The sequence below is a fragment of the Bidens hawaiensis genome, unplaced genomic scaffold (genome assembly GCF_021521415.1).
Source record: "Bidens hawaiensis isolate Kalapana, Puna unplaced genomic scaffold, B.hawaiensis_p1.1 tig00012729_1, whole genome shotgun sequence".
NCBI classification, from domain to species: Eukaryota; Viridiplantae; Streptophyta; class Magnoliopsida; order Asterales; family Asteraceae; genus Bidens; species Bidens hawaiensis.
In genome coordinates this window covers 126,810-151,431 of record NW_027492054.1, presented here as the reverse complement: position 1 = coordinate 151,431, position 24,622 = coordinate 126,810, and the positions used below count along the sequence as shown (strand labels likewise).

General features: G+C 34.0%; 4 protein-coding genes across 4 annotated transcripts; 2 read left to right on the top strand and 2 right to left on the bottom strand.

Annotated features, from left to right (window-relative positions):
- Positions 1-450: 450 nt before the first annotated feature.
- LOC143542030 (small ribosomal subunit protein eS25-like) lies at positions 451-3,186 on the bottom strand. Its single transcript, XM_077034705.1, has 4 exons — positions 3,145-3,186; positions 3,008-3,082; positions 1,152-1,286; positions 451-644 (listed from the first exon to the last, which is right to left on the bottom strand). Exons 1-4 carry the CDS (start codon positions 3,184-3,186, stop codon positions 531-533), a joined length of 366 nt encoding a protein of 121 aa, XP_076890820.1. The 3' UTR covers positions 451-530.
- Positions 3,187-12,417: 9,231 nt separating this feature from the next.
- Positions 12,418-12,940, top strand: LOC143541990 (mitochondrial import receptor subunit TOM9-2-like). The gene has a single exon (XM_077034661.1). It carries the CDS (start codon positions 12,472-12,474, stop codon positions 12,748-12,750), a length of 279 nt encoding a protein of 92 aa, XP_076890776.1. The 5' UTR covers positions 12,418-12,471; the 3' UTR covers positions 12,751-12,940.
- Positions 12,941-15,589: 2,649 nt separating this feature from the next.
- Positions 15,590-18,816, top strand: LOC143541989 (uncharacterized protein At2g38710-like). Its single transcript, XM_077034660.1, has 5 exons — positions 15,590-15,739; positions 16,480-16,599; positions 16,836-16,950; positions 17,258-17,351; positions 18,455-18,816. The coding sequence occupies exons 1-5, from the start codon at positions 15,633-15,635 to the stop codon at positions 18,649-18,651; spliced, it is 633 nt and encodes a 210-aa protein (XP_076890775.1). The 5' UTR covers positions 15,590-15,632; the 3' UTR covers positions 18,652-18,816.
- Positions 18,817-20,263: 1,447 nt separating this feature from the next.
- On the bottom strand, positions 20,264-23,517 carry LOC143541988 (uncharacterized). The gene is made up of 4 exons (XM_077034659.1): positions 23,391-23,517; positions 22,960-23,049; positions 21,767-22,034; positions 20,264-20,660 (listed from the first exon to the last, which is right to left on the bottom strand). Exons 1-4 carry the CDS (start codon positions 23,431-23,433, stop codon positions 20,396-20,398), a joined length of 666 nt encoding a protein of 221 aa, XP_076890774.1. The 5' UTR covers positions 23,434-23,517; the 3' UTR covers positions 20,264-20,395.
- Positions 23,518-24,622: the final 1,105 nt, after the last annotated feature.

The following is a 24,622-nucleotide window of genomic DNA, read 5'->3' as shown; positions in this document are numbered from 1 at the left end:
TACTAAAATGGCTATTATACAAAAGTCGATCTAAAAGATTAAACTTTTGGAGACACTGGGCTCTTTCTTTGTTTGGCGTCTTTGGTATAAAGTATGCTTGTCAATATTTAAAATGATAGCACACTCGCCTGTTATTTTGTTATATATTTTATATTTATAAAAGGTTAAAGGGTATGGTTCATTTGAATTTTGAACCATTCCCCTTATAACAAGGCCATAAAAAATAAAAACAAAATCAAGATTTACACATTGGTAATTACTTGCTGGGAGTTTAATTCACATAATCTTCATTATTTATAAAGAATTTTACATTTTGGAGTTGGAATGAAAAGAATATCAATATGTGAAGTGTTTTAATCAAGTTAAGCATCAATTACCAAATAAATAGAACCCACAATCACCAGTTGGGTAAAGTAAAGCATTAGGCCAAAATTAATCTTGAAATAAAATAGTATTAAATAACATAAGGGTTAATTGTGTTACATCAAACAAAAACTAATATCAAGAAATGCAGATGGCTTGAATATCTTTTAAGTATTGGTAGCCCTGGTATAGATCTGCTGGCTAGCACGAGCAGATACCATCCTTATTGCACCTCTAGCCATCAAGTCCTTGATTGCCTTGCGCGCCAAAGAACCGTTGATCTGTTGAAAAAAACATACAGCATTTTGATCATGAGAAGAACCTCCAAACTCAAAACATGTAGAATACAATTCTAATGTTATCGGATTAAACGTTGCAAACATATAAAGCCAAGCTAGAGATGAACTTCACTTATTTATAAATTATTATTCAATCACAAACTATTTCAAATATATGTAGAAAAACTTATAACAAAAACTTATATCACAGCAAATATAAACTGATAAAAAAACACCATTAACTAAACCAATAAAAAACACAACATTACTTAAAATGCATTTTTTTGTCAAACCTTAAACCTATCTTGTATTTTAGACAAAAACTTAAAAAATGAAAACATGGGCAACAAATTTGACAGGGTCCTGTTTGTATCAAGTCATAAAAACCCATGCCAGGTCCGGGTTCAAGTCAAAATTTCGGGCTAATTGTAACACCCTTAATAACTTGCTAATTAGTTTGTAATAGAAACATAAAATGTAACATTAAAGATTAGTAACAAATAGCAATACCCTTAATCTGTCTGACAAGATGGAAGGAGTGATGAGCTTGAACTTTGGAACTTCAGAAAGAAGCTTGTCGTATGTTGCCTTATCGAATAAAACCATGTTGTTCACCTTCTCCTTTTGCTTTCCTTTGCTCCACTTCTGCATGCCGATTTCCAACATTCTTAATATCCATTAATTTAAAAAAAACACATAAAAAATTAGTATTTCGACATCTGTTTAAGAAACTGGATATGTTTCCTAAACATTTCTGTCAAAAAGTTTCTCATTATTAGATTCAGTCTCCCAAATGTGATCAACTTATAACTAGAAGACTCAAAATACACAGTGTCAAACAAAAAATGCATTTATTTTTTTTTGTAAGAAAGTGTGTTCTTGAGAAAAAATGAATACCAAGATGGGAAAAAAACATAAGTACCCTTTTATTATATAAAAAGAAAACTGATATAAAAGGAACTATCGTTTATAACTCTTTTAAAATTAAGGGTCAAACAAGGATGTGGGCGCCATGATCGATTGCCGAATGACGTTTAACTGGCTGATTATCAAGTCGTTCCACCTCTACAAGGCCTCACATTACATTAATAACCGCCCCTGATTTTCCCTCCCTGTTTTTTCACAAGTTATGCTTTACGCACTTTAAGGTTCAAGCATTAAGCATACACAAATGTGAGTTGCATAGACTAATTATCGTCTCAATATCAATTAGTAGTTTGTATGCAAATTATCCAATAACGCGACTTTATATTGAAAGAAAAAGGTTTTACTTTTAAATCAATCAATGATGATAAAGGAAACGCTAATAGCTCGAAACCGAGGCTCAATCCTGAAATTAACTTTGTTAGCAAGATGGTCAAGTAAAAGAGACGTTGTTGAGAAACCAACATGGCGATGGCAACTCTCAGCTGACCTTGTTTCCTTTACAAAGGTTGTATATGTCATGCTTAGATGAGTTCAAAATATCAACAATGCCACATCAACTTCCAAAGTACAAATGTGTTGCGATATTCTCGGCGAGTGAATTCACAACTCACAAACCAAAAATATAACAAAACATCCGATCTCCAAGAAGTAAAGAAACATTTACAACACCTTAAGCACATCTGAGCACGACATAGACAACCTTTACAATGAAAGCATGACCAAACAAAAATGCACCATCATCCCGTTAGTTTCACAATGGCGTCTCTACTTCCTCATCCTTACACTAACACAGTCAACCACAACATTGATCTTAGTATTGAACAACCATCATCAACTCCATCATGATCAGTCTACCAAAAACACAACTAAAAATGTAAAAACCTTGTTTTTACAACTGACATTGAGACAGAATATTCTATGAAACACACATGTTGACCTATGCTCAATACATAAAATACAAAGCACATAAAACATAATTTGTGGAAATACCGGAATGGAAAACTAGGAGCGGCCATTGATATAACATGTAGCTTTCTAGAGACAAAAAAAGCTTCATAATCAATCAATTAACCGCCGTTCTTGAAATGTCAAGACTTCTAAAGTGTCCATCATCTTTAAGTTGATAAATTTTCTTCTAAAAATTTTGTTTTTTTAATAAAGAGAAAAAACATTCACTAATTTGATAAGTATTTTTTAATCAACACAAACTTAACAAAAAATATATCCTTAAAGGACACTATTTTTGTACAAAAATATATAAATAAATCAGAATTAGCATTTCTAAAAATGTGTTACTAAGTGACTGCATGCATTACAAAATAAACAACAAAATGGAATGTATGTAAAATATGTATAAGCCATCAAAATCATAACTTAAAAAATGTTTAATAACCAATAAAAAACCACAAACATAAAATAAATAAAATCAATAAGTGGACCTTCTTTTTCTGCTTACCACCGCCGGACTTGGCGGGCTTTGATGACGGTGGCGGAGCTTTTTCCTTCTTCGGCGCCTAATAAACAACACACGAGTAATATAATAATCAATTCAATTAAACAATAAACTTTAACTAACGGAGTGATAGATCTGATTATTATTATTATGTATGCTTACCATGAAAGCTGGTGATGACTTTGGTGGTTTCAAAGCACCAAAGAGAAGTTAAGCTGCTGCTATGGCTGCAATGGGATGGAGAGTGTGTTGTGACTTGAGTGCAGTTATATAGAGTTAGGGTTTACGAATGTCTTACATTGATATTATCGAAAAACGGGTCGGGTAATCGGTTATGGGTCTAAGAAATAACGCTGTGTTCCCGAGTCTCATTTAAAGAGGGAAGGGGAAGGAAATGGGAATGAATCATGTTCCATAGATTTTTTAAGGACGGGTCGGGTGGGGAGGGGAGGGGAGAGAAAAGCCTATAAAACTTAAGTTAATACCCATCCTTTCAAATTGGAGAGATTATGAGAGAAAATATTTATGTATAACATTAACTACCTGTTAACTTCTGCATTTTCTTTATTTTTCTTCTATTTTTCATTAAACTTGGGAACATGAAATGAAATGATTATTTTTCTCCCCCTCTCTTTCTTTTCACTTCAATTCTCCTCCCTTTCTTTTCTCTCTTTAAATGAAACTCGGAAACACAGTGTAAAAATGCATTTATTGATATTTATTCGATCAATGCAATGTTTGTTTGTTTGTGCAAATATTTAAAAAAAACAGTTTAAAAATTATATTACTGCAAAATATAAAAAATTAATAACGATGAGTTTTGATGTAATAGTTGTAAAACACTTCGGAAAACGAGAAACGAAAAAATGTTTGTAGAAAGACGGTTAATTTGGAAGAGATTATAGGATACTGGTTTGATCCTCCCGTGTTACGGGAGTTTATTTAGGTTTTTGTTTTTAATCGGTTTCTATTTTATGATGATTAATTTTATTTTTTGTAGTTTGTTTTAATTTAATACATATAAGTTTGTTATTATATTTTTTTGCGTTTGGGTATTTTCAATTGAGATGTGTAGGTTTTTTAGATTTTTAATGAACAAAAATACACGAACACGAACATGTTGATTTTTTTAAATGAACAAATATGATCACAAATATTTGTCTAACGAAAAGGGGACGTTGATGTAGTTGACGATGTCGGGTAGTATCGAAAGTTAACCGACGATGGAGATGATAAACCAACAATGGGGAACATGTAAAGAAGATAAATTAAATTAGGGTTTGAGGATGAAAATATGTACCAATAAATAAGATCTTATAACCTATTGAAATTATTCTTTGATGATTAAGGGGTTATTTCACAAGTAAGTGAGATGTTATAACCCGTTTAAGGGTTATCTGGGTTTGGTGAGACCCATGACCAAAACTATTGTTTGATTATGAAAGAGTTTCACAAATAAATGAGATGTTATAACCCATTTAAAGACTATATGGGTTTGGTAAGACCCATACCCGTGCTTTCGGGTCAAATGCATGAGAAGTCTCAATTTAGAAATCAAGCAGTCTAGTGGCTCTAGAGAATGAGGGAAACAACCTGAGAGTGACACGTAGGATTTTATGGTAGGCAATTATATAGATAGTTAGATAATAAAACTAATAACTTTTTAGTATAAGTATATGTCTAAACATTGATCTCTAACGTTGAATAGGTGTAATTTTGATTTCATGTAATCCTTCGTTTTGGGGATTGCCTTCCGGCTTGAGGAGGCGGCATGTGGGTGCTTTTGTTGTTGTTTGGCGTTGTTGTTTATAAAAAGGTTCACAATTCAAATAAAATATGTTAATAACGCTGAGCATAAAAATTGTTAGAAATTAAACTGAAATGACTGAAGAACCCATTTAACTAACGTTTGCTTTCAGATATGTTGTTAACCAATTGTAGCATTTCAAATATTTGGAATTCTATACAAACACTTATAATAACATTCGATTTTAGATACGGTGTTGTTAGCCAATTGTAGCATTTCAAATACTAGGAATTATATACACACACTTATAAAATTTAGAGTTTATATACTGTGTATAATTTGGTGATTTTAAACTGGATTGTCTTAGCATTTCAACGTGTTAGGTTTATTTAGAACATACCAGAATTGGGGGGTGACAATGGAAACTCTGCATGCTTTTAAGACAAATAATTTCATTATGCTTTAAGTAAAGGGACTAAAATATGCATTTGAGAAAAGTTAATGACACGATTATCCAAGGGAGATGCCACGTTTTTGTTGGAATGTGTACTTTTGCATGTAGTTTTGTAAGGTACCCAAAAAACAAATTAAACTTATTGCAACGCTAAGTTATAAGACAGGTGGTTGTTGGGGGCTTTAAAGGGGATGCCAAATGTGATGTGCTTTGGTCTTAACGTCGCACACGCTGCGTGGGGGAGGGGGCGCGTTAAGGCCCGGGCGGTAAAGGGTTTTGGTAGCTGGTTAACAAGGATTTAACAAAAAAATTGTGGGGCTTAAATACTTTTACGTGTAGTCCATTGCACCACCACCAATCATCACCACATAAATTACTTATTACTGACTCAAAACACTTACAGATTCAAAGTTTCGTAATCATTCCAACTTTACAAAATGCATAGGATGCCAACCAACCCCGAACACAATTTTTATTTTCATGTCAAAACATACATTGACACGGAAAAACAATAAAGAAAGAAACATGGGATGCATATATTGAGAAATAAGAGGGTGTCAAGCAACCCTTTAACACAATGTTTAAACAAGCTTATTCTAAATATAACTTAAGAAATAATATTCAAAGATTTGTTTTTGTTTAAATATGGGCACAACATGAGATATGTTGCATTTAAAACCTTCAATTTACGGAAATATTTGATGCTAACAACCCCCCCCCCCACCACATGTCACATTATTCGCAGACTCGTATTGCGGCTATAAGGCTGTATAAGCATTACTTTTATAAAGGTTAAAATACAAAGAAATTCAAAAATGACAAGTGTGAGAAGGATTTGTTGTCACACAAAAAACACCTACAAAAAAATTCATAAAAACAATAAAAAATCATAACTCAAATTATAAATTAAAAAAAAGAAAAAATTTAAATGACACTCCCTCAAATTTTGACAAACAGAGTTTTACCGCGAAGCGTGTGACATATCATGATCTGGCTCATTCGTTATACCAAACAACCAAATTAAAATATTCAAAACTTTTATTTAAATCTCATTCAAACATGAGAAAACAAAATCCAAACCAAACAATATAAAGGAGTTGCGGAAGCGTTAAAGTAAATGTTTTAAGATAAACAATAAACCATGTGTTCAAGCACACACAACCCATCATATGCAAACAATATGAAATAAAAGTTCACGCGACAGATGTAACTCATTATCAGGGTCGGCCCTATAGTGATGTTACGTGAAGCTATGGCTTTAGGCCTCCAATAAAATAAGGCCCCCAATTAAAAAGTTCAAAAAAATTTATATATACCAAAAAGCTTATTAAAACTAGTTAATGAGAAAACCACGTTACTTGATGTTGTTCCAATGACCAAGTTTCAAGGGTTATGCATGCTAAAAGTTTTCAAACCCAGGGTTTAATTCTTTTTTGATGCAATTTTTTTAAAAGTTTTTTCTTTGCTCATAGTTTATTCAATGTGTTTTTATATTTTCCCTTGCCAAGTTTATATATCTTTTTTCCATTGTCGTTGGGAATTATATGTCACAGCCCACGACCCCTATACCCTGGGAGAGGAGCCGTGAACATTGATTTGTGGTATCGGTGTTTATTAAATTATTTTGCAGCAGAAAATTTCATCAGAACTGTAGTTAGGAAAAATGATCAGAATTATAAAAATACCATGATTATTATTATGATAAAACGGGAATTTAATCCCTTTTGATACAAACATAAGTTTTATAGGGTTAAACCTTTATTTACAATACACGTTTCTTTATTCTTGTGACAAGTCACTTATTTAAACTGGAAGCCCGCAGGCATCATTCCTTTGTCTCTAACAAGTCACCCGAAACATGTTTAAAATATTTGATTAGCAAGAAATACTGGTGAGTACATTCATTTGTAAATGGCACATTTTTTACAGTTACAACAATAAGATGTTTTTTACATCTGCCTGATTACCAATTACCGAAAGGTACTTGTCACTCGACCGTATCTATGACTGTGGTCATATTACTTATTGGCTAACACTTGTCCAATAAGTAACGTGTAATAGCCCAGTAGTCAAGCCTTGTATACAAAACCCCACAATACCAGTAGTAACCATCCCGTAAGTCTATAGAGACTTAATCACTGTAATGTATTTAAAATACTTTTGAAAATATTTAGATAATCTATCATGGGTTTTGTAGGTTTTGAAATCACCATGACAGTGTCGGAAAACTAGTTGTCTCACGCAAATGTGATTTGTACAAAAACTCGAATGTTTCACCTTGCAAGTTTGTAATTAAAGAACGCCTCTTGGTATTAAGCACCTGGAATAAGCACAATGTAGTATACCTAGATTAGTATAAAACCAATAATCATAATGATAATCACGAGAGTAGAAACTTTACACGATGTTACAATGTCATACCTTAACAGGCAGAGCTTTTTGATTCATGTATATTTATTTCGATCGGATAGGGTATCGCTACGATAACTTGGATATTATACTTATAATATACTTATATGTGTGTGTGTATTCAGAGAGAAAAGAAATTTGAGCAAGGAATGAACGTCTCATTTCCAATCTATTTATAGCCAATTCTGGACCCCGTCGCTGTACGCGATGACCATACACAGCGGCCGTCGCGTATCACGAAGAATCTCGTAGCTACGTCGAGTCAGCCCTAGGCATGCTACGTGGCACGCCACGTGGCAGCCTACGTGTCTCGTCTGCGTAACCTCCACGTCGCAGTACGCGATGGCTAACCTAAACCTGTCGCGTATCACGATGGAAGGATTTTTAAAAAATCTTAATTCCCAACAAAAATACTAAGGCGGCCTTTAATGCGGCTCGCGGCGATGCGAGCGTGCGAAGTGCGCCATGAAAGCGCCACATTGCGCCCATCGCACTTCGCCCGAGCCCGTGCGCGTTCGGGTGCTTCGCACCCTCTGCTAGGACCATTGGGTGTGATATGTCTTATAAGAACATTAACATAGAAATTTTATTTCTTATAAAGTGCTCACTAGTTTTATAATCTAGCGATGTGGGACAAGAACTTACAAACCTATTTATAATATGATGGAAGCCTCTCCTTTTATTTCCTCCACCAATATGGGATGGAATTTCATTCACTTATTTCTTTACTTTCATTTTATGGTTTGTTATAATATAAAAGAAGATTTGGTGCCTTATATATTCCTTTGATTTGTATTGTATAAATCAAAGTCCATTTTCAAAATAAAACTAGAAAAAATGTAAACTTTATATATGAAACACGATAATCGCTTAATTTGTAAATTTAGTATTGCATCTCTCTAATTTTCGATAAGGCCCCCATTTTTTTCCTATGCTTTAGCCCCCCCCCCCTAAATGGTTAGGCCGCCATTGCTAGGGCTGTTCAAAACCGGATATCCGAACTTTCGGATAGTGAAAATCACTATTCGAATCCGAAACTTCGGATATCCGAATATCCGAAAAGGGACTGACAGAAACGGAGGATGACTGGACGATGGTGGATGGCGACGGTTGCTGGCTGTAAGATGGTGGATGGCGACGGTGGCTATCTTTAAGATGGTGGATGGCGACGGTCGATGGTTGGCTGTAAGATGGTGGACGGCGAAGGTGGTTGACTGTACAATGAGGGATGGCGGCGGTGGCTAACTGTATGATGGCGACGGTGGTTGACTGTACGATGGTGGATGGCGGCGGTAGCTGACGACCGTGACTCAAGAGGATTAGTGTGCGAGAGAATGAGAGAAGAGGGTTGCTCGTTTGTTATGCTAGGTAGGCTTTGTTATTAGGTATTATATAAAATACAATTAAAAAATATTAAAATTAAAATACCGGATATTTCGGATATCCGAAAAATCTGAAAACTGTATCCGAATTTTCGGATAGTTCGGATACGGATAGTCGGATAATTCGGATACAGATAGTTTTGAACACCCCTAGCCACTGCTCATTACATATGCAATGCAACCTGCTCATTAGCACATCTAGTAGCCTGGTTAAGTATAAATACTCATGGGTGATGAGTCAACGCGAGGTTAGTGAGTTTATAACTAATGTATGTATAAGTAGATTTAGCATTTTTCGAATATACCAAGGTAGCTAACTCATTTACAAGCTAATAGACATTTGAACCGAAACTGACTGTCTGTATGCCTTTCTTCTAGGTGTATCACAGAATATTGAAGTATTGTAGGACAATTTACACCCTTCCGACATCCAGTCGAGTTATAGAAGATGGAGTTTGTCAAACCCAGTAATACTACTTAAATTTTCACGCGGCCCCATCATAATGGTTAAAGGTATGTAAGGATTTTAAGTGATATGAGGGCATCTAGTATACACTTATGATATATAAGAAACTATATAAATAAAAAAAAAAGTCGATGCATTTTCCTCTAGAAAACCAGTATATTCATGTTTTCTCCTAGAAAACAAGTATAAGCCAATGTTTTGTTTTCAATCCATAAAACAAGTGAGGAAAATGTTTTGTGTTTTCAATCTAGAAAACAAGTAAGGAAAATGTTTTGTGTTTTCAATCCATAAAAACAAGTATACGAAAGTGGTTTTGTGTTTTCTCTCCGGAAAACAAGTATCGAAAAAGCATGAACTCATCTCGTGTCGCGTGTAATATACTTTTCTCAAAACCAAAAGGATGCACTTGACTCGTTAACTATTACCAAATAGTGTTAGGAATTGTGAAAATCATTCAAAGACATCACAAATTGCAAGAATTAAGGTTGAATTGAATATGATTAAGGTTGGGTTGGATGTCACGATAGTAATAGAGGCAGGAGGAGGCGTCAAGTAATTTGAAAGGAATTTGGGTTGAGTATTTTTTTTATGGGGCAATTTCATATATACCCTTACAAATATTGAAAATATCATATATACCCATGCAAAACTAAAAATATCGTATATGTCCTTAAAAAGTTATTAATATATCATATATATACCCAATTCATTAAAAAATTAAAAAAACGACCATATTACTCTAGTTTGATTAGATGTGATAAAAAGTTTTACAATGTAGACCATTCGATGCGATGAATCATCGAATGGTTTGCAATTTTAAAGAAGTGACGAGAGACGATTTGGTTGTCGTTACAGGTGAGAAACGTCAATTAAAATTAAGATAATAACATAGGGCATAAACACATTATGCAACAGAAAGGGGTAGAATGGTCTATTCGTTAAAAAAATATTTTTTTTGAAAAATAACGATAAAATGGTCATTTATTAATTAATAGAGGTATATATGATACTTTAGTTGTGTTTACAAGGGCATATATGATATTTTAGTTACTTTGTAAGGGTGTATATAATATTTTAAGTTTTGCTTGAGTATATATGATATTTGTAATGTTTGTAAGGATATATATGAAATTAATCCTTTTTTTATTAGTTAATAAATATTAATCAAATTACACAAGAATGATGCTTTTAAAATGAGTTTCGACTTAAAATGAACCTTTTTAACACCAAATCGGGTTATAACAAATCTTTATGAATGAAATACCAATCCAAGATTATAAATTAAAGCCTCGTTATTATTTCATAATATATTACTTTTTTAAACAACTGAAATTTATAAGTTATGCGCAATAGATTGCAATTTCACGAACAGGCTACAAATTAAGCACGCAATCATTTAGCACGTAATTTCACACAAATGATATTATAAACATATACTCTAGATATTATTTCATATATCACCAGCGTTCGGGGTTAAACTCGTATGGTTCGCTAATTCTCGAATTACCGTTACGTGAATGTTTGTGCAATAACTGACACACTTAAATAACCTTAATTAAGTGAAATGCATGAACAAATGATTAAGATAACGGAATTTGTGTTTGTGGTGTTAACTTGAATTTGTCGGGTGTCACATTATCCCCTTGTTGAAATATTTTCCGTCCCGAAAATTGATATGTGCCACTAAGTAAATAAGTAGACTACAATCTATAAGTATGATCAAAATAAATTCGTTTGACTCCGTGTCCAAGAGATCAAAATGATATAGGTAGACTTATTGTCTATTGAAAGATTAAATTGAATTTAGCAGACATCCCGTATATTGCTTAGTGTCACAATTGTTTCGGTAGTGCCGGAAAGGTTTAACGAAAAAATAAATAAATAATTCCCGGCTGTCACAAAAAAAAAACACATTTAATGACGAAAATAAACACAAAACACAATGATAAACAAAAAGACAATGATATTTTCCCTTAACACTGTGCCTTTTTTTAAACGAGGATGACAGTGGAATCATTTTTGTGTTTTTACTTTTTTCGTTTTTTTATTAAATTTTGAGTTATAATTCTTTTTGTTATTTTTAAGTGTTTTTTTGTGTGACTATAAATTTTTCTTATCTTTCTCGTTTTTGTTTATCTTTGTAGGATAACTTGACCCACACACATATTTTCTAAACAATGTTAGAAGCTTGTGTAATATACATATTGAAAATTTAATTAGAAAATTAATAAAAATTCAATGAAATTATTAACATATAAAAATTTAAAGTAAAAGGAGTTGAGATTTTTTTTTCTTTTACAAGGAATTTTGATTTTTTAATAATCTTAACTTTCATGTATTGGTTGATAATAAGCTCTATTTAAGAAATTAAATGTGACATAACTTGTAAATTATTTTCCTCCACCAATCCTATAAAAAACGGGGTTAACTCCATTAGTTTATGGTGGCGTACGTGGCAGATGACGTAGATGTTTGCGTGTAAAATAAACAACATTGTTTCTTTAGGCTCGTGAGCCGGCTCGAGCTCGGCTTGTTTAACTCACACACAACTCGAGCTTGGCCCGCTTTAATTTCTATTTCTAAAGCTCGAACTCAGCTCAGGAATAGTTTTTCAAGCTCAAGCTCAAGCTCAGCTCGCGCTCGACCCGTTTACTATTTATTAATTAATTATAATATATTTATCATTATTATGTATATAAGACCCATGTCATCTGTCATGTCACCATGAACTAACGAAAATAAACCCCAATTAATAAAGGATCGGTGAAGGAAAATAGTTTTCAAGTTTAAACTATCACAGATAATTTATTAAGTATGAATTATTATCGATCAAAACATGAAAGCTAAGTTTTATAAAAGAAAAAACAAATTATTAAAAAAAACCGACTTCAATGACAAGGCACGTGTCCATGGACATAAAAGCTTCATCTTCCTTGGAGATGAAAAAAATAAAAAGATAAGAAACAAAGAAACCCTAACTCTAACATAACCCATGGCGGCGAAGAACGAAGGAGTGCTATCTAGGGTTTCATCAACCATATCCGATTCACCCATCGTCTACAAAGGCAAGCGAGTCGCCTCCGACGCCGGTTTCGTCGCCAAGAAGCTTCTCAAGAGCACCGGCAAGGCCGCCTGGATCGCCGGAACCACCTTCTTGATCCTCGTCGTTCCTCTAATCATTGAGATGGACCGTGAGGCTCAGTACAACGAGCTTGAGCTTCAACAGGCTAGCTTGCTCGGTACTCCTTCTGTTGCTGCTCCGCAAAAGTGACGTCACCAAAACCCTAGGGCTTCAGGTTAGTGGTTTTGATTGATTTGTATTGCAATTGGTTTTTGTTATGATTGATTGAGCAACAAGTTAAGTTAGTTTGAGCTTAACATTTGTGCAATTAGTATGCAAAATAGTTAGTTTGAGCAGCAAGTATTTGTGCATTTGCTGTTATTGCAGGGTATTTATTTGTTCGGTTTTAACGGTTTTAGGCGAATGCTTTAAGTAACTGATTTTAAACCAAAACCAATCTGTTTCTAAATTGCAACTACAACGGTAAGAACGGTTTTGATTTGAGGTTATTAGGCTTATAAATAATTAATGCAACTGATGTTTAAGGGCATGAACAAGAAGACAATATAAAGATTGATTTATAACTTCATACCTTATAGCTAGGGGTGCAAATGATCCTAGGCGAGCCCGAGTCTTACACTACTCGATCTTTGATTGTTAGGATTTTCTGATGCGCAGCTTGGTTTGAGCTTATACTTTTGTGCTCGAGCTCGGCTTATATACTGTTACTAAAGTTCAGGATCGCCTAGGCTAGGCTCAAGCTAAAGAAAAACCTTAAAACGAACTGAAGCTCAGCTCATGCTCGTGCACGATACTTTAAACTAGCCAGAGCTTGGCTCGCATACAGATATTAAAGCTCGAGATCGGCTAATCTAGGCTCAAGCTAATTTGTGAAAAACCTTAAAACTAGCCAAAGCTCGGCTCATGCTTGTGTACAGTACTCTAAACGAGCAAGTGCTAGGCTTTGAAGTGCTAAACTGATACATAGAAGTCCACAAGAGCTAAAAATAAAAAATACCATTTACAAGAATGCATTTGGTTTATAGATTTTGAGATTTTGCTTCAATGCTTTTGATTTCGCATTTTTTAACCAGCTGATCAAAACATTGCTCTATTAACTCTTTGTATTCAATATGCTTCATAGTCTTACTAGTCAAATAATAAACAATTGCTTTCATTCCATTTATTATTGTGTTTGATGTCTAGATTATAAGAACTGTAATCTATGACACTAGGACAAAGCCTTTAGGAATATATTGTTGACATTAGATTTCAACGACTATCTAAGTCTCAAGAGAACTTGGTAAAGGCGTTGCTCTAGGTACAGTCAAATAAGCTTGAGGGACAACAAAAGCTGCATGTGTCTCGTCATTATTACATATTAGCCTTTTCATCAACTACATTTTTAAACAAGCGAAATTGGGCTAATTTTAATTATGTTTTCTTGATGCAGGTGACCTACCGAAGGACCGGCTAGAAGAAACTTTCGTTTATATTTTGAGTTTGTTATTTAAGATGTTATATGGGCTTAAATTTCATTTATTTTTCACAATATCATTATCCATTTAAGCTACATGTGATGACTATATGATTGTAACAACATAAAATGGGTATCATCTTTTTTTGATAATCATCCTTCAGGAGCTTGTATCTTATGAATCTATGATTGTAGTTGGTTTTAATCATAAAGTGTTTTAGAAATGGGTTTTAATCATAAAAGTGTTTTAGAAAAGAACAAATTGCAAGTGGATTTATGAGTTAACCTGATTTTCTTTACCTATGCTAAGCATCAGCTGTTTGGATAAGTAACCTAAAAGCCTTTGGTGATCGTCTAATATTTGCGTCATGTTTTGTTTGTTGACTCATGGGCGTATACGAGGATGGTCTGTTTAATAGGCGTGTGTCGTGTTGTTGAGATGGTGGTTCAAGGATAAAATTCAACTAACTTGAATCCATTACTAACTATTGCTTTAGGGTCTCTATCTTGATCACCGTGTTTTAGATTCTAGATTTTCATGTTTCCACATTTCAATCCTTTACTTCTCTGCACTTATCATTTGCAACAAAATTGAAAAAAAAATGTATTAGATTCTAGATTCATGTTTCTAGAATTTTAGTTTTGAATCTTTTTCTTCTTTGCATAAGACATCCTTTACAACAAATTGTAAACAAGATCTATTAAAAAGGTTCTAAAACAACAAAAGTTACATGATTACTAACTAAAGAAAATTACAAGCAACAAAATATCATTTATGAGAACGCCTTTGGTTTATAGGTTTTGCTTCAATTTTGTGTACTATATCTATTTTATGAACAGTTCTCCTACAATAGCATACCAACAACACAAATTTTAATCTAATATCATAGCTGAATACATGTTCCAAATGTTTCATTGTTTGAATTTGCTCATTATGTATAGGTCCATTTACGCTCTAGACACAATGATAAGTGTTTAAAACCAAGTTTCATGAGTTTTATGTTTTAAACCTCTTTTAAAACCATACACTTAGATAGCATAAGACGTGTGTTTACCTTACCTATTATAATTATTACTTAGCACAATGCTAACAAGTAATATAATAAGTTGTGATGGTTACAAATAAATAAATTAGAAAATGATACACAAAATATAGGATATTGCAAAGGACAAAGATGCAAAATTATAAGTAATTGAGCACTCAGGTTTAAACCTTACTATCACCAATTTATATGGAAGATATAAGGGTTCGCTGTCATGTCGTTTAGCGGACGTGAGGGTCGAGGCTACCTTTAACCAACGAGAGCCGCGTACGAAACACACGACTTTAGTTTGTTAGTCGTTTAAAAAAAAAATTCTGAAAAGAAAAAGCCACAACCACTTTTCCTATAATAAAGGGTCCATCTCCCAAATAATAATACCAGAGAGTTTGATTCAACTTTCAATTCAAGCTGGTGTTGTTGAATCAGTACTGTGGTGAATCTATCAATCGATTTCGAACAACACCCGTTTGAGATTTAAAATTAAAAAAACCCTAATTCTTTCTTCAAATCCATTCAATTACCCTATTACTTGTATTATTATTGCGTTAATAATTAATAACAGGAAAGGAAGAATGGTGTCAGCAAATAGGGAGATGGTGGTGTATTGCTTCGATACACTTGTGGCTCACTACAACGATGAACAAGTACCTCCTCCTGCTTTTGATGATCAGGGTCAACAGTAAGTTATTGTATTAATAATATTAATAATCATAATAATAACATTATTCTCTCTCTTTATATATTTATATTATCATATGTATTGTATACACTGTTATGGTTTTGCATGAAATAAAAATAGAAAAAAATACCCAATTTGTAGATTTATTGTTTTTAATGTTATAAGAATTTCGCAAATGTTTTAATTCAAATGTATATTTATCAATTAGTTACCAGTTAGCAAAATGGTTTAGGCATGAATTCACTATACTGGGCTAGTTATTTATGTTTCGGACCAGTACTTTCAAGCTCAAATGGCAAAACCGAAACCGAACCCAAACTGAAAAACGAAAAAAACCATATGGTTTTTAAAAACTCAGGTTTTTGGTTCGGTTTTAGGCCAAAACCGACCCAAACGCATGTTGATGATGAAGAGAAGAGTAAAGTATTGGTCTTTGATGTTTTCGGATATTATTTAATTCATTTTGTTTGTTTGTTTGTTTGGGCGTGTAGTTATTTAAGTTTTGGATTACTTTGTGTCATTTTGGTTACTTGATGTATATTGATTATGTTTTTGGTGAATGATAGATTAAAGGTGTAATGTGCAAATTTTAGGATCAAAATTGTAATATGATGACATCCGTGTAATAGATCATATAAATATGAATAGTTCACCTTTCATAAGTTATATTGTCTCTTTTTATATTTTATATTTTAGAATTGTTTATATTCGAATTAACCGTTTATATTATATGGTTTCAGCCCACTATTTGTGACTTGGAAAAAAGTGGTTAATGGTTATGAACCCCGTTTACGTGGGTGCATTGGGACACTTTCTGCTCGTGATATAGTGAACGGTTTCAAGGATTATGCTTTAACAAGGTTAGTAAGTATCCTCTGCAATAAAAACATGTTAATCAAATTACTGTTATTATACATCTCCTCAAAGTAATGAGTTGATGTAGTGGTGCACCCATAAATTTTACATATTTTGTAAGGTTTATATATTCAATTATCTGAATTTAAGTTCAACAACTTATCTATGAATCCATTTGAAAAGTTTCTTTGTTCAATAATTTGGCAGAATATGACTTTTTTATTATGTTTTTGTTTTGCAGTGCTTTGAGGGATCATCGATTTCCTCCGATACAAGCTAAGGAGTTACCGTTCTTGCAATGTACAGTTTCGCTTCTTACTAATTATGAAAATGCTGCTAACCATCTCGATTGGGAGGTAAGATTTTCGTGTTTTGCTCAAGTTTAAGCTTGTTACTATTGATTAATACAAGAATGTTACAATAATTTAAGGTCATGTATATGTAAAATGAAAGCTAAGGATGACCAAATTTATATCATTAGCGATCAAGCGTGTAAACTAAAAATAGCTATAACCTATAAAGGAACTTGTTATATGGACTGCAAGTCGCCTAAAGTGTATTTGTATGCATAAAACCTATTAAATCATTTATTCGAAAAAACTGGATGACTATTGAAACATAGTCTTTATTATAATTGACTCTTATTATCTTGTGATGTTGCAGGTTGGAAAGCATGGTATAATTATTGAGTTCACTGATCCTGACTATAATACCAAGCGAAGTGCAACATACCTACCTGATGTCGCTGCTCAAGAAGGTTAGTTTTTGTCGTGTTTAAAATTGGACTATTGTTTTAGCAATGGCTTTTGTAACAATATATAATATATTAGCTTTTATGAAATTTAAAATGGTCTCTATTCTAAAATAATAATGTATTTTCACTTGGCAATCGATGTCACATTGTTCCTTGCCATGTCAACATTACTAAAAAATGCGGAATGATTATGCATTGCCACGTCATTTTGCCAACTTAGCATTTTTTCATATTCACCATGTTTCTTGTGGGGTGGCAATTTTTGACATGACATGAAAATAATCAGGTTTTGAGGTGTCATATCCAGCCCGTTTAATAAAGGGGCCGTGTTTGGGTCGACCTGTTTAAGTTGACTTGTTAAACCCGATTGATTAAACAGGTCGACCCGCAAACCCATTTAACCCATTCATTAGATCATCATCATCATCGTACTCAGTATATACCACCAATAGCAAAGCTATGGTAGGGTCTAAGGGGGGTAAGATGTAGACAACCTTACCTCTACCCCATAGGGATAGAGAGGCTGCTTCCATGAGACCCCCGGCTTGATAGTAGTTTTGCATCAAGTCTTGGACATAAGGCACATAGCACTCAATCATCGGGACACCGGCTGATTGGTGCATGTACCATTGTCTTTTGGCTATCAACGCCACCACATGATGCCTGATTAACCTTCCGCCACTTTTAACGTTATTTTCACGAGATTAGTAAAATAACGTTAAAATTAGTGCAATTTTACTTTTGCCCACCCGAGGGTTCACACATATATACATTATATGCGCGCACCGCAAGCAGGGCGTGTTTGGATTTCATTAGATAGATGGGTTAAACAGGTTGTGTTTGGATTCCGTGTTTTTAAGTGTAACCAGGTCAGGGTTGATGTATTTGACCCAAATATATATATGGTTGTGTTGAACAATTCAAACCGCCAACCTATTACTGCTAACACCGCTAGTTTTTAGTTTATCTATTACCCAAATGGACACGAAACCATCTTTTAATGACTCATAAAACTAAAAACTAATAAAATAAAATTAGACAGGACAAGCATAATGTTTTGACTCATTGAAATTTGAAAGTTAAAAGTGGTGGTTTTTGTTCTTCAGGTTGGACAACAATCGAAGCAATCGACTCTTTGATGAGGAAAGCTGGTTATAGAGGTGCAATTACTGACTCAGTGAGGAACCGTATTCGACTCACTCGCTACCAAAGCACATTGTTCACTATGAACTACAGCGACTATGTTAACTATGTCAAAACAACAAGGGGTGAGGCCCCGTCTGTAGCGGGCCTCAAAGACTAACTAAGCTGTTTGACATCGAGTACCAAAAACTTATTATGGTTGTTTGAAAGGAATCAGGTTTCCGGTTGGGACGTCTCTGTTTGTATTCTCAGTTCATTGACATTTCTGCTTTTAAGTTGCTGTGACATTGTTCCAAATTTGGCTGATAAAATTTATGATTCTAGATATTTGGTGTTTGTTATATATGTGTTTTAGTTAGGGGATAACATCTCCAAATTCTATTGCTTGCGTGTATTGCACTAATGACCCGCACCGAAGTGAGGATGGCTCGGATTTGTATCTTTACCACTTTCCGAGTTCTTTAGGGAATTGGTTTTTGAGGAACCATCAGAGCATCACAAAAGAGTCTCAATCATCAACAAAATTAAGGGGCTTTAAACAAGGATATATTATAAACTGGGAGATGTGTTTCTTTGTTTTTACTTGATAGCAATTTTTTTCCACATAAAATCCTCATGATCTTGCACTTGTAAAAATTTAAACTCATCTCATTTCTCGAGAGGCAAACACCATTCCACTAGATAACACGATTTTACCGTCAAATGAGAGAGCAAGCTTTCCAAATCGAGAGCTTAGCTTTGATTTTCTCAACTAGTTTTGTATATTAAATTTATAGTTTCTTAACTTATAAAAACATATTTTTAGATATACCATTTTCTTGTTATCAAGCTTGTTACCACGTTAACTAAACCTCCATAGCGTCTCCCGCCTCCCCCTTAAGACCATGTGTAGTCATAAAGCTCCACTATCAGGCATTATGCACCACGTGGCGCCTAGTTAGAGTTATGGTTTTTTACAAAAACAGGCTGTAGTCATAACTCTCCACCCCCAGGCATTATGCGCCACGTGGCGCCCAGTCATTATTAATGTTCGCCGTCGGGTTTTGGAAACCGGGCACCGGGTTTGGCATAGAGTTTTGTAGATATGCAAAGTAGGCGGCCATTTGCGGGACGGGTACGGTTGGCGTTGGGGCGGTAGATTGGTTTGGTTGTGGATTTTGGTTGACTTGACGGGCATATTGACCGAAACCGAGAATATTTTGGTTGTTGTTTGAAAACATGATGATATAAATATTTGTGTAAAAGATATAAATTGGTATAGAAGTGGAAGGAGTGTGTTAAAAAAAATGAGTTTGGTTTGTTTATATAGTATAAATATAATTAATATAATTTATTTTTTTTTTAAAAATTGCCAACGGCTCCAAGACCCACCCAACGGCTATTTTTCTTTGATTTGTGTGCCAACCCCCGCGTTTTGTATACAACGCAGCCAAAAATCAACTTCACATAACGCGGGGGGGGGGGGGGGGGGGCGTTTTCTTCCTTAACGTTGGTGGCAACGTTGCCACTACGGGTGGTCTAATGCCCTGGTGCGGTGTAGCCAGCGTTAAAGGGTGCCCCCCGTAAGCATAACGCTGGCAACAACCAACCTTCACAATATTATTATTTTTTTAAAGACTGAAGCCTGAAACTCTTGGTAATTTTTATTAATTAACCAAATTCTGCCGTCCAGCTAGCAGCTTAACTAAAACATAACCCCTTCATACGGTTTTAATTTTTACAACAGATTGGTTCAGGATTTAACCAGAGTATCATCAAAACCAGACCATAACACCAAAATCGGTGAAGCCAAGATTTAATGTCATACAAACAGTAAAACACAATCGTTCAACTTAAGACAGATTAAAAGTAATAAAATCCGTTATAGTTACAAAGTAACATACATTTCAACATTGAACCATCACTCAATCAGAATCATGTCTGCTTTTATGCTTCCTCTTGTCATCCGAATCACGAGCATGATGCCTCTTTTCTCTTCGTTCATGTTTCTGTTCTTCTCGCCTTTCATACTTCTCTTGCTTTTTCTCTTCACGCCTTCTTTTCTTTCGGGTAACTTCTTCATCTTCTGAATCTTCCTTTGTGTCAGAAACATTTGTGTTTTTAGGCACATCTGTTGTCATTGTAACTGGGGCAGGTAGAGAACTCGATTCTTCCCACGCTTTAGGTGCCCTGAAGTTAAAACAGTTAAAATAACAGATGTTAATTCCAGTAATTTATCACATAAAACAAATAAAAATGACTACTAGTTGTTAATGCATGGTCAACTCCTAGCAAATCTTCAAATTCGTATGATTTCAACACGAATTGATAATACCAGATACATCCCCTTTTTAAAAAGTATGACATTTATGCCCTACCCTTAAAACTTACATTAGAATACGAGAGTCGAGAGTTTGGAGTGAAAAGAGAAAAAACAAAAAAATCATAACATCAAATATACCCATTTTTAAATTAGTAGCATATATACCCTTGTGGTGCGGGTTCATCTCTCTCGACCAGTTCAGGTTCAAGGGACTTACATTAGAATATGAGAGCTTAGAGTGAAAAGAGAAAAAGTAGGCTATTATAGTCATATTATAAATGGTATTTTATGAAATGAGAAAATATAAAATTTTAACTTTTAAAATATTAAATTGGTACACTTGGTATTAATATTTTGGTCGGGTAAAGATGATACAATATTGCCCCTTCCAAAAACTGTTGAGACTAGTCATCTTATTTGTCATTTTAGTGTATATGTAAAATATTGGCATTTAACAGTTACTTTCCAATATAATTTTTTTTATAAAAAAAAGGCATTTCTTTCAAACTTTTAAATGAACATTTGGCATTTTATGAGGCTGCTAGCATGGCAATCAGTGCCACATCAGCAGTTACAAGTAAACATAAATAAAATAAGGATATTTTACACCCAACAAATCCTTGATTCTTTTCTGACCCGTTACCCAATTCGCTCGTCTTGACCAAATACATAACACATCCTTAATACATATAATGTTATAACTTCTCTTTTATTTATAAATTTTGTATTATTTGTATGTTTTTTTGTCTTTTATATAACAATAATTGTTAAAAAAAAAGAAGCCACGAGCTGGCTCACGCTTTTAACGAGCCGAGCTCAAGCTCGAATTTTGAGCTCGCTAAAACAAATGAGCCAAGCTGAGCTGGCTCATTTAAGTTAGAGCTCGAGCTTGCCCTGGCTCGGATCTGCTCTGCCACCTAGGCACCAAGTTCATAACTAATAAGTGAAATCCAGTTGAATCAAAGGATCTTACTTGGCAAAACCGAGCCCCTGAACGTGAGCCGCCTCAGCATGTCCAGCACCCAAGTCTTCTGCAGTGGATCCTCGTTTCACAAGTTCAGAAAACTCGTGTTTATCAAGTCTATTAGTTTGAGGTTTTGTAGAACGTTTAGGAGCTAAACCTAAAGCTTCCCTCATAGCTTGTTCTTCTTCTTCCTTGATCCTTCTTATTTCTTCTTTAGCAGCATCCATATCCGCCTGTTTGCCTTTTTTATCCCTAGCATACCAGTGTAAATCCTTCCCTGTTTATAAATAATTCCCGAAGAACATCAGCTGAATAGTTACTCAAAGATTATATTATAAAAGCACATGACTCGTGGTATCTCATCATGAAAAACGTGGGGCCTACATGATTGTGCCTAATATCAGTAGAGCTTGGTTTTAACATGCGCGCACATCAGGAGCACATAAGCGTAATGCGCTGCTGAGATCACATCAGATGGAGTGCTGTGATGCCAATCCATGATGCGAGGATGATGCGCATAATGCGCGATGTGGTCTGATGAACACATTTCTGAATTAAAGTGAGTATATGCACATGGTACTTATACCTTTGCATAGACTACTTCTACATACATATTTAGAGTTTCAAAACTATCAACTTTATATTTTTATAATAAGAAACGCCTCGAATATGTTATGCGTAGGCATCACGCATTGGCGCATTGCACATCAGCTTTTTGGATAAAAAACGCATGGGAGCATCATGCATTTTAAAACCAAGGAGCAGAGCACCGTTTACTTATTAATAAGTCCATAATATGTATAAAAAACGCATGGACTTCATACAAGTATACAACTTATTATCATTTCTAATGGTTCAGAGAAAACAGGTGAAACCGGTTAAAAGTTGACCCAAGTAACCCTTTAAGACAGAACACTCTGAAATCATTATGTTACAAGAAATCAGACAATTGGGGAATAGAACGATTTTTGTGATCATATTTGACACGGTTGTTAATAAAAAGATATGATTATTAATAAACAAAAGGTGCTTCAAATAAGCCCAACAGCAGTAACTACTAGTCATTTCACACCTTTTTCATCATTACATATATCGATGGTATAAAACTATATTTTACATACTTAGGAAACCGTATATCCAGTCAAACATCATGAAACTTTATTAACATTTAGAACATGCAACTAGTAAATAAAGAGACTAACCTTTCTGCCATCTTCCTACAGGAGCCTTGAGGCTGTGACCAATATAGTTCTCTCTATACTTATCAACCTTCACATCATCCCAATTAAACTCTGCACACAAATAGCATATATCATTGATTCATTTCAATTAACACTTCTTTTTCTACACTCAGAAGTTAAATAACAACAAAATAAAACATAACACTACAACACAAAGCCACCAAAACTAAAAGAAACAATAGAGTACCTTATCACATAAATTTACAAAATCATAAAAAACCCTAATTCCCAAATATTAATCCCAAATTATGTGCCCAAAACATCAAATTAATAACAGACACAGTCATTATCCAATTATACAGAAACAAATCAACGAGATACATACAGAAAGATAAGAAATTTATGCTACAAATCTCAAAACCCTAATTAGCAAAGATGAGATATGAACTTACGATCACGGCCGCCACGAACACCACCTCTGGACGGATGATACATGATTGCTGATGCTGTCTGTATAAACTTCGAATCGCTGAAGATAATTGCGGTATGAATTTGTGAAATTGATTTGATTATTGTGTTTATGTTATTATTGTTATTGTTATTATTTTATTATTGTTAATCAATATTTATATGAATAATCCCTATGCTTATATATAGTCACCTGGTAAGGTCCTTTAATAACAGCAATTGGTAATTTCAGTCCTTGTATTTCATATCTGAAACTTTTATATTACACGAGTTAAATAAAGAAAACGTTAAATTAAATTAAGTATTAGATAGTTGCGAATAATAAATATTTAGAAAGATAAATTAGTAATACGAATTCATAAAGGGTAGCTAGAAAACAACATTATTTATTAAGTGGAAAAAAGAGAAGCGAGAAAGGTAAATGAAAGCCCACAATATTTTGACAAAACATTACACGAGTACTCACTTATAATCCATCATAATTAAAACGAGAACCTACACCAATATTTCTATTTAAGATTCATCATTTTCCCTATATTTTTCACCCATATAAAAAATAACCGTTCTATGTCTTCCTTGTAACCTATAGATAGATACTCTCGTTTAGTTGTCTTCCACATACACTAATATGTCGTGAGGATGATCAATTGAATAACTTTCTTATTACATCCTTGGGCCCTTACGTTTAAGTGTTCTTTAAGAAGATTTCTTACCTTGAAAGCGTAAACCGTGAAATACCACACTAGCTACTTATAAATTACCAAATAACCGACTCTAAACTGCGAGATATTTGTTAAACCGATTCCAAAGCGTCTTCACAGAAGGCGCATGCGCTGTGTTCCCGAGTTCATTTAAGAGAAAAAAGGCATGGAAAATAAAATTTTCTCTTCTTATCTTTTCTTTTGGTATCTCCTCTTTCTCTTCAACATATTTTCCTTCATAATCTTTCCAATTTGGAAAGATAAAAATTCTTTTATTTTACACATCATTTTCTCTTCCATCCCCTCCTTTTTTTCTTTAAATGAACTCGAGAATATGTCTTTTAAATTTTCCTTCATTTTCCTTTTTTAAATGAAACTCAGGAATACAATATATTTTTTCCATCCCTCATTTTCTTTCTTTTTCTTCAGTTAAATGAAACTCGAGAACACAGTTAGTTCCATCAAGTAACCCTCGTTTTATTAAACTCGTCCGAGGTAGCAACTTTGCCTATTTC

Excerpts from the sequence above, each read along its gene's own strand:
- LOC143542030 (XM_077034705.1), bottom strand. The coding sequence starts at position 3,186 with ATGGTAAGCATACATAATAATAATAATCAGATCTATCACTCC. Across the intron at positions 1,287-3,007 it reads GTGGTAAGCAGAAAAAGAAG|AAGTGGAGCAAAGGAAAGCA; the intron begins GTCCACTTATTG and ends ATCGGCATGCAG. Across the intron at positions 645-1,151 it reads TCTTGTCAGACAGATTAAGG|ATCAACGGTTCTTTGGCGCG; the intron begins GTATTGCTATTT and ends TTTTTTCAACAG.
- LOC143541990 (XM_077034661.1), top strand. The coding sequence starts at position 12,472 with ATGGCGGCGAAGAACGAAGGAGTGCTATCTAGGGTTTCATCAACCATA.
- LOC143541989 (XM_077034660.1), top strand. The coding sequence starts at position 15,633 with ATGGTGTCAGCAAATAGGGAGATGGTGGTGTATTGCTTCGATACACTT. Across the intron at positions 15,740-16,479 it reads TTTGATGATCAGGGTCAACA|CCCACTATTTGTGACTTGGA; the intron begins GTAAGTTATTGT and ends ATATGGTTTCAG. Across the intron at positions 16,600-16,835 it reads AAGGATTATGCTTTAACAAG|TGCTTTGAGGGATCATCGAT; the intron begins GTTAGTAAGTAT and ends TTTGTTTTGCAG.
- LOC143541988 (XM_077034659.1), bottom strand. The coding sequence starts at position 23,433 with ATGTATCATCCGTCCAGAGGTGGTGTTCGTGGCGGCCGTGATC. Across the intron at positions 23,050-23,390 it reads TGTTCGTGGCGGCCGTGATC|AGTTTAATTGGGATGATGTG; the intron begins GTAAGTTCATAT and ends ATTTGTGTGCAG. Across the intron at positions 20,661-21,766 it reads CAGGGGCTCGGTTTTGCCAA|GGCACCTAAAGCGTGGGAAG; the intron begins GTAAGATCCTTT and ends TTTTAACTTCAG.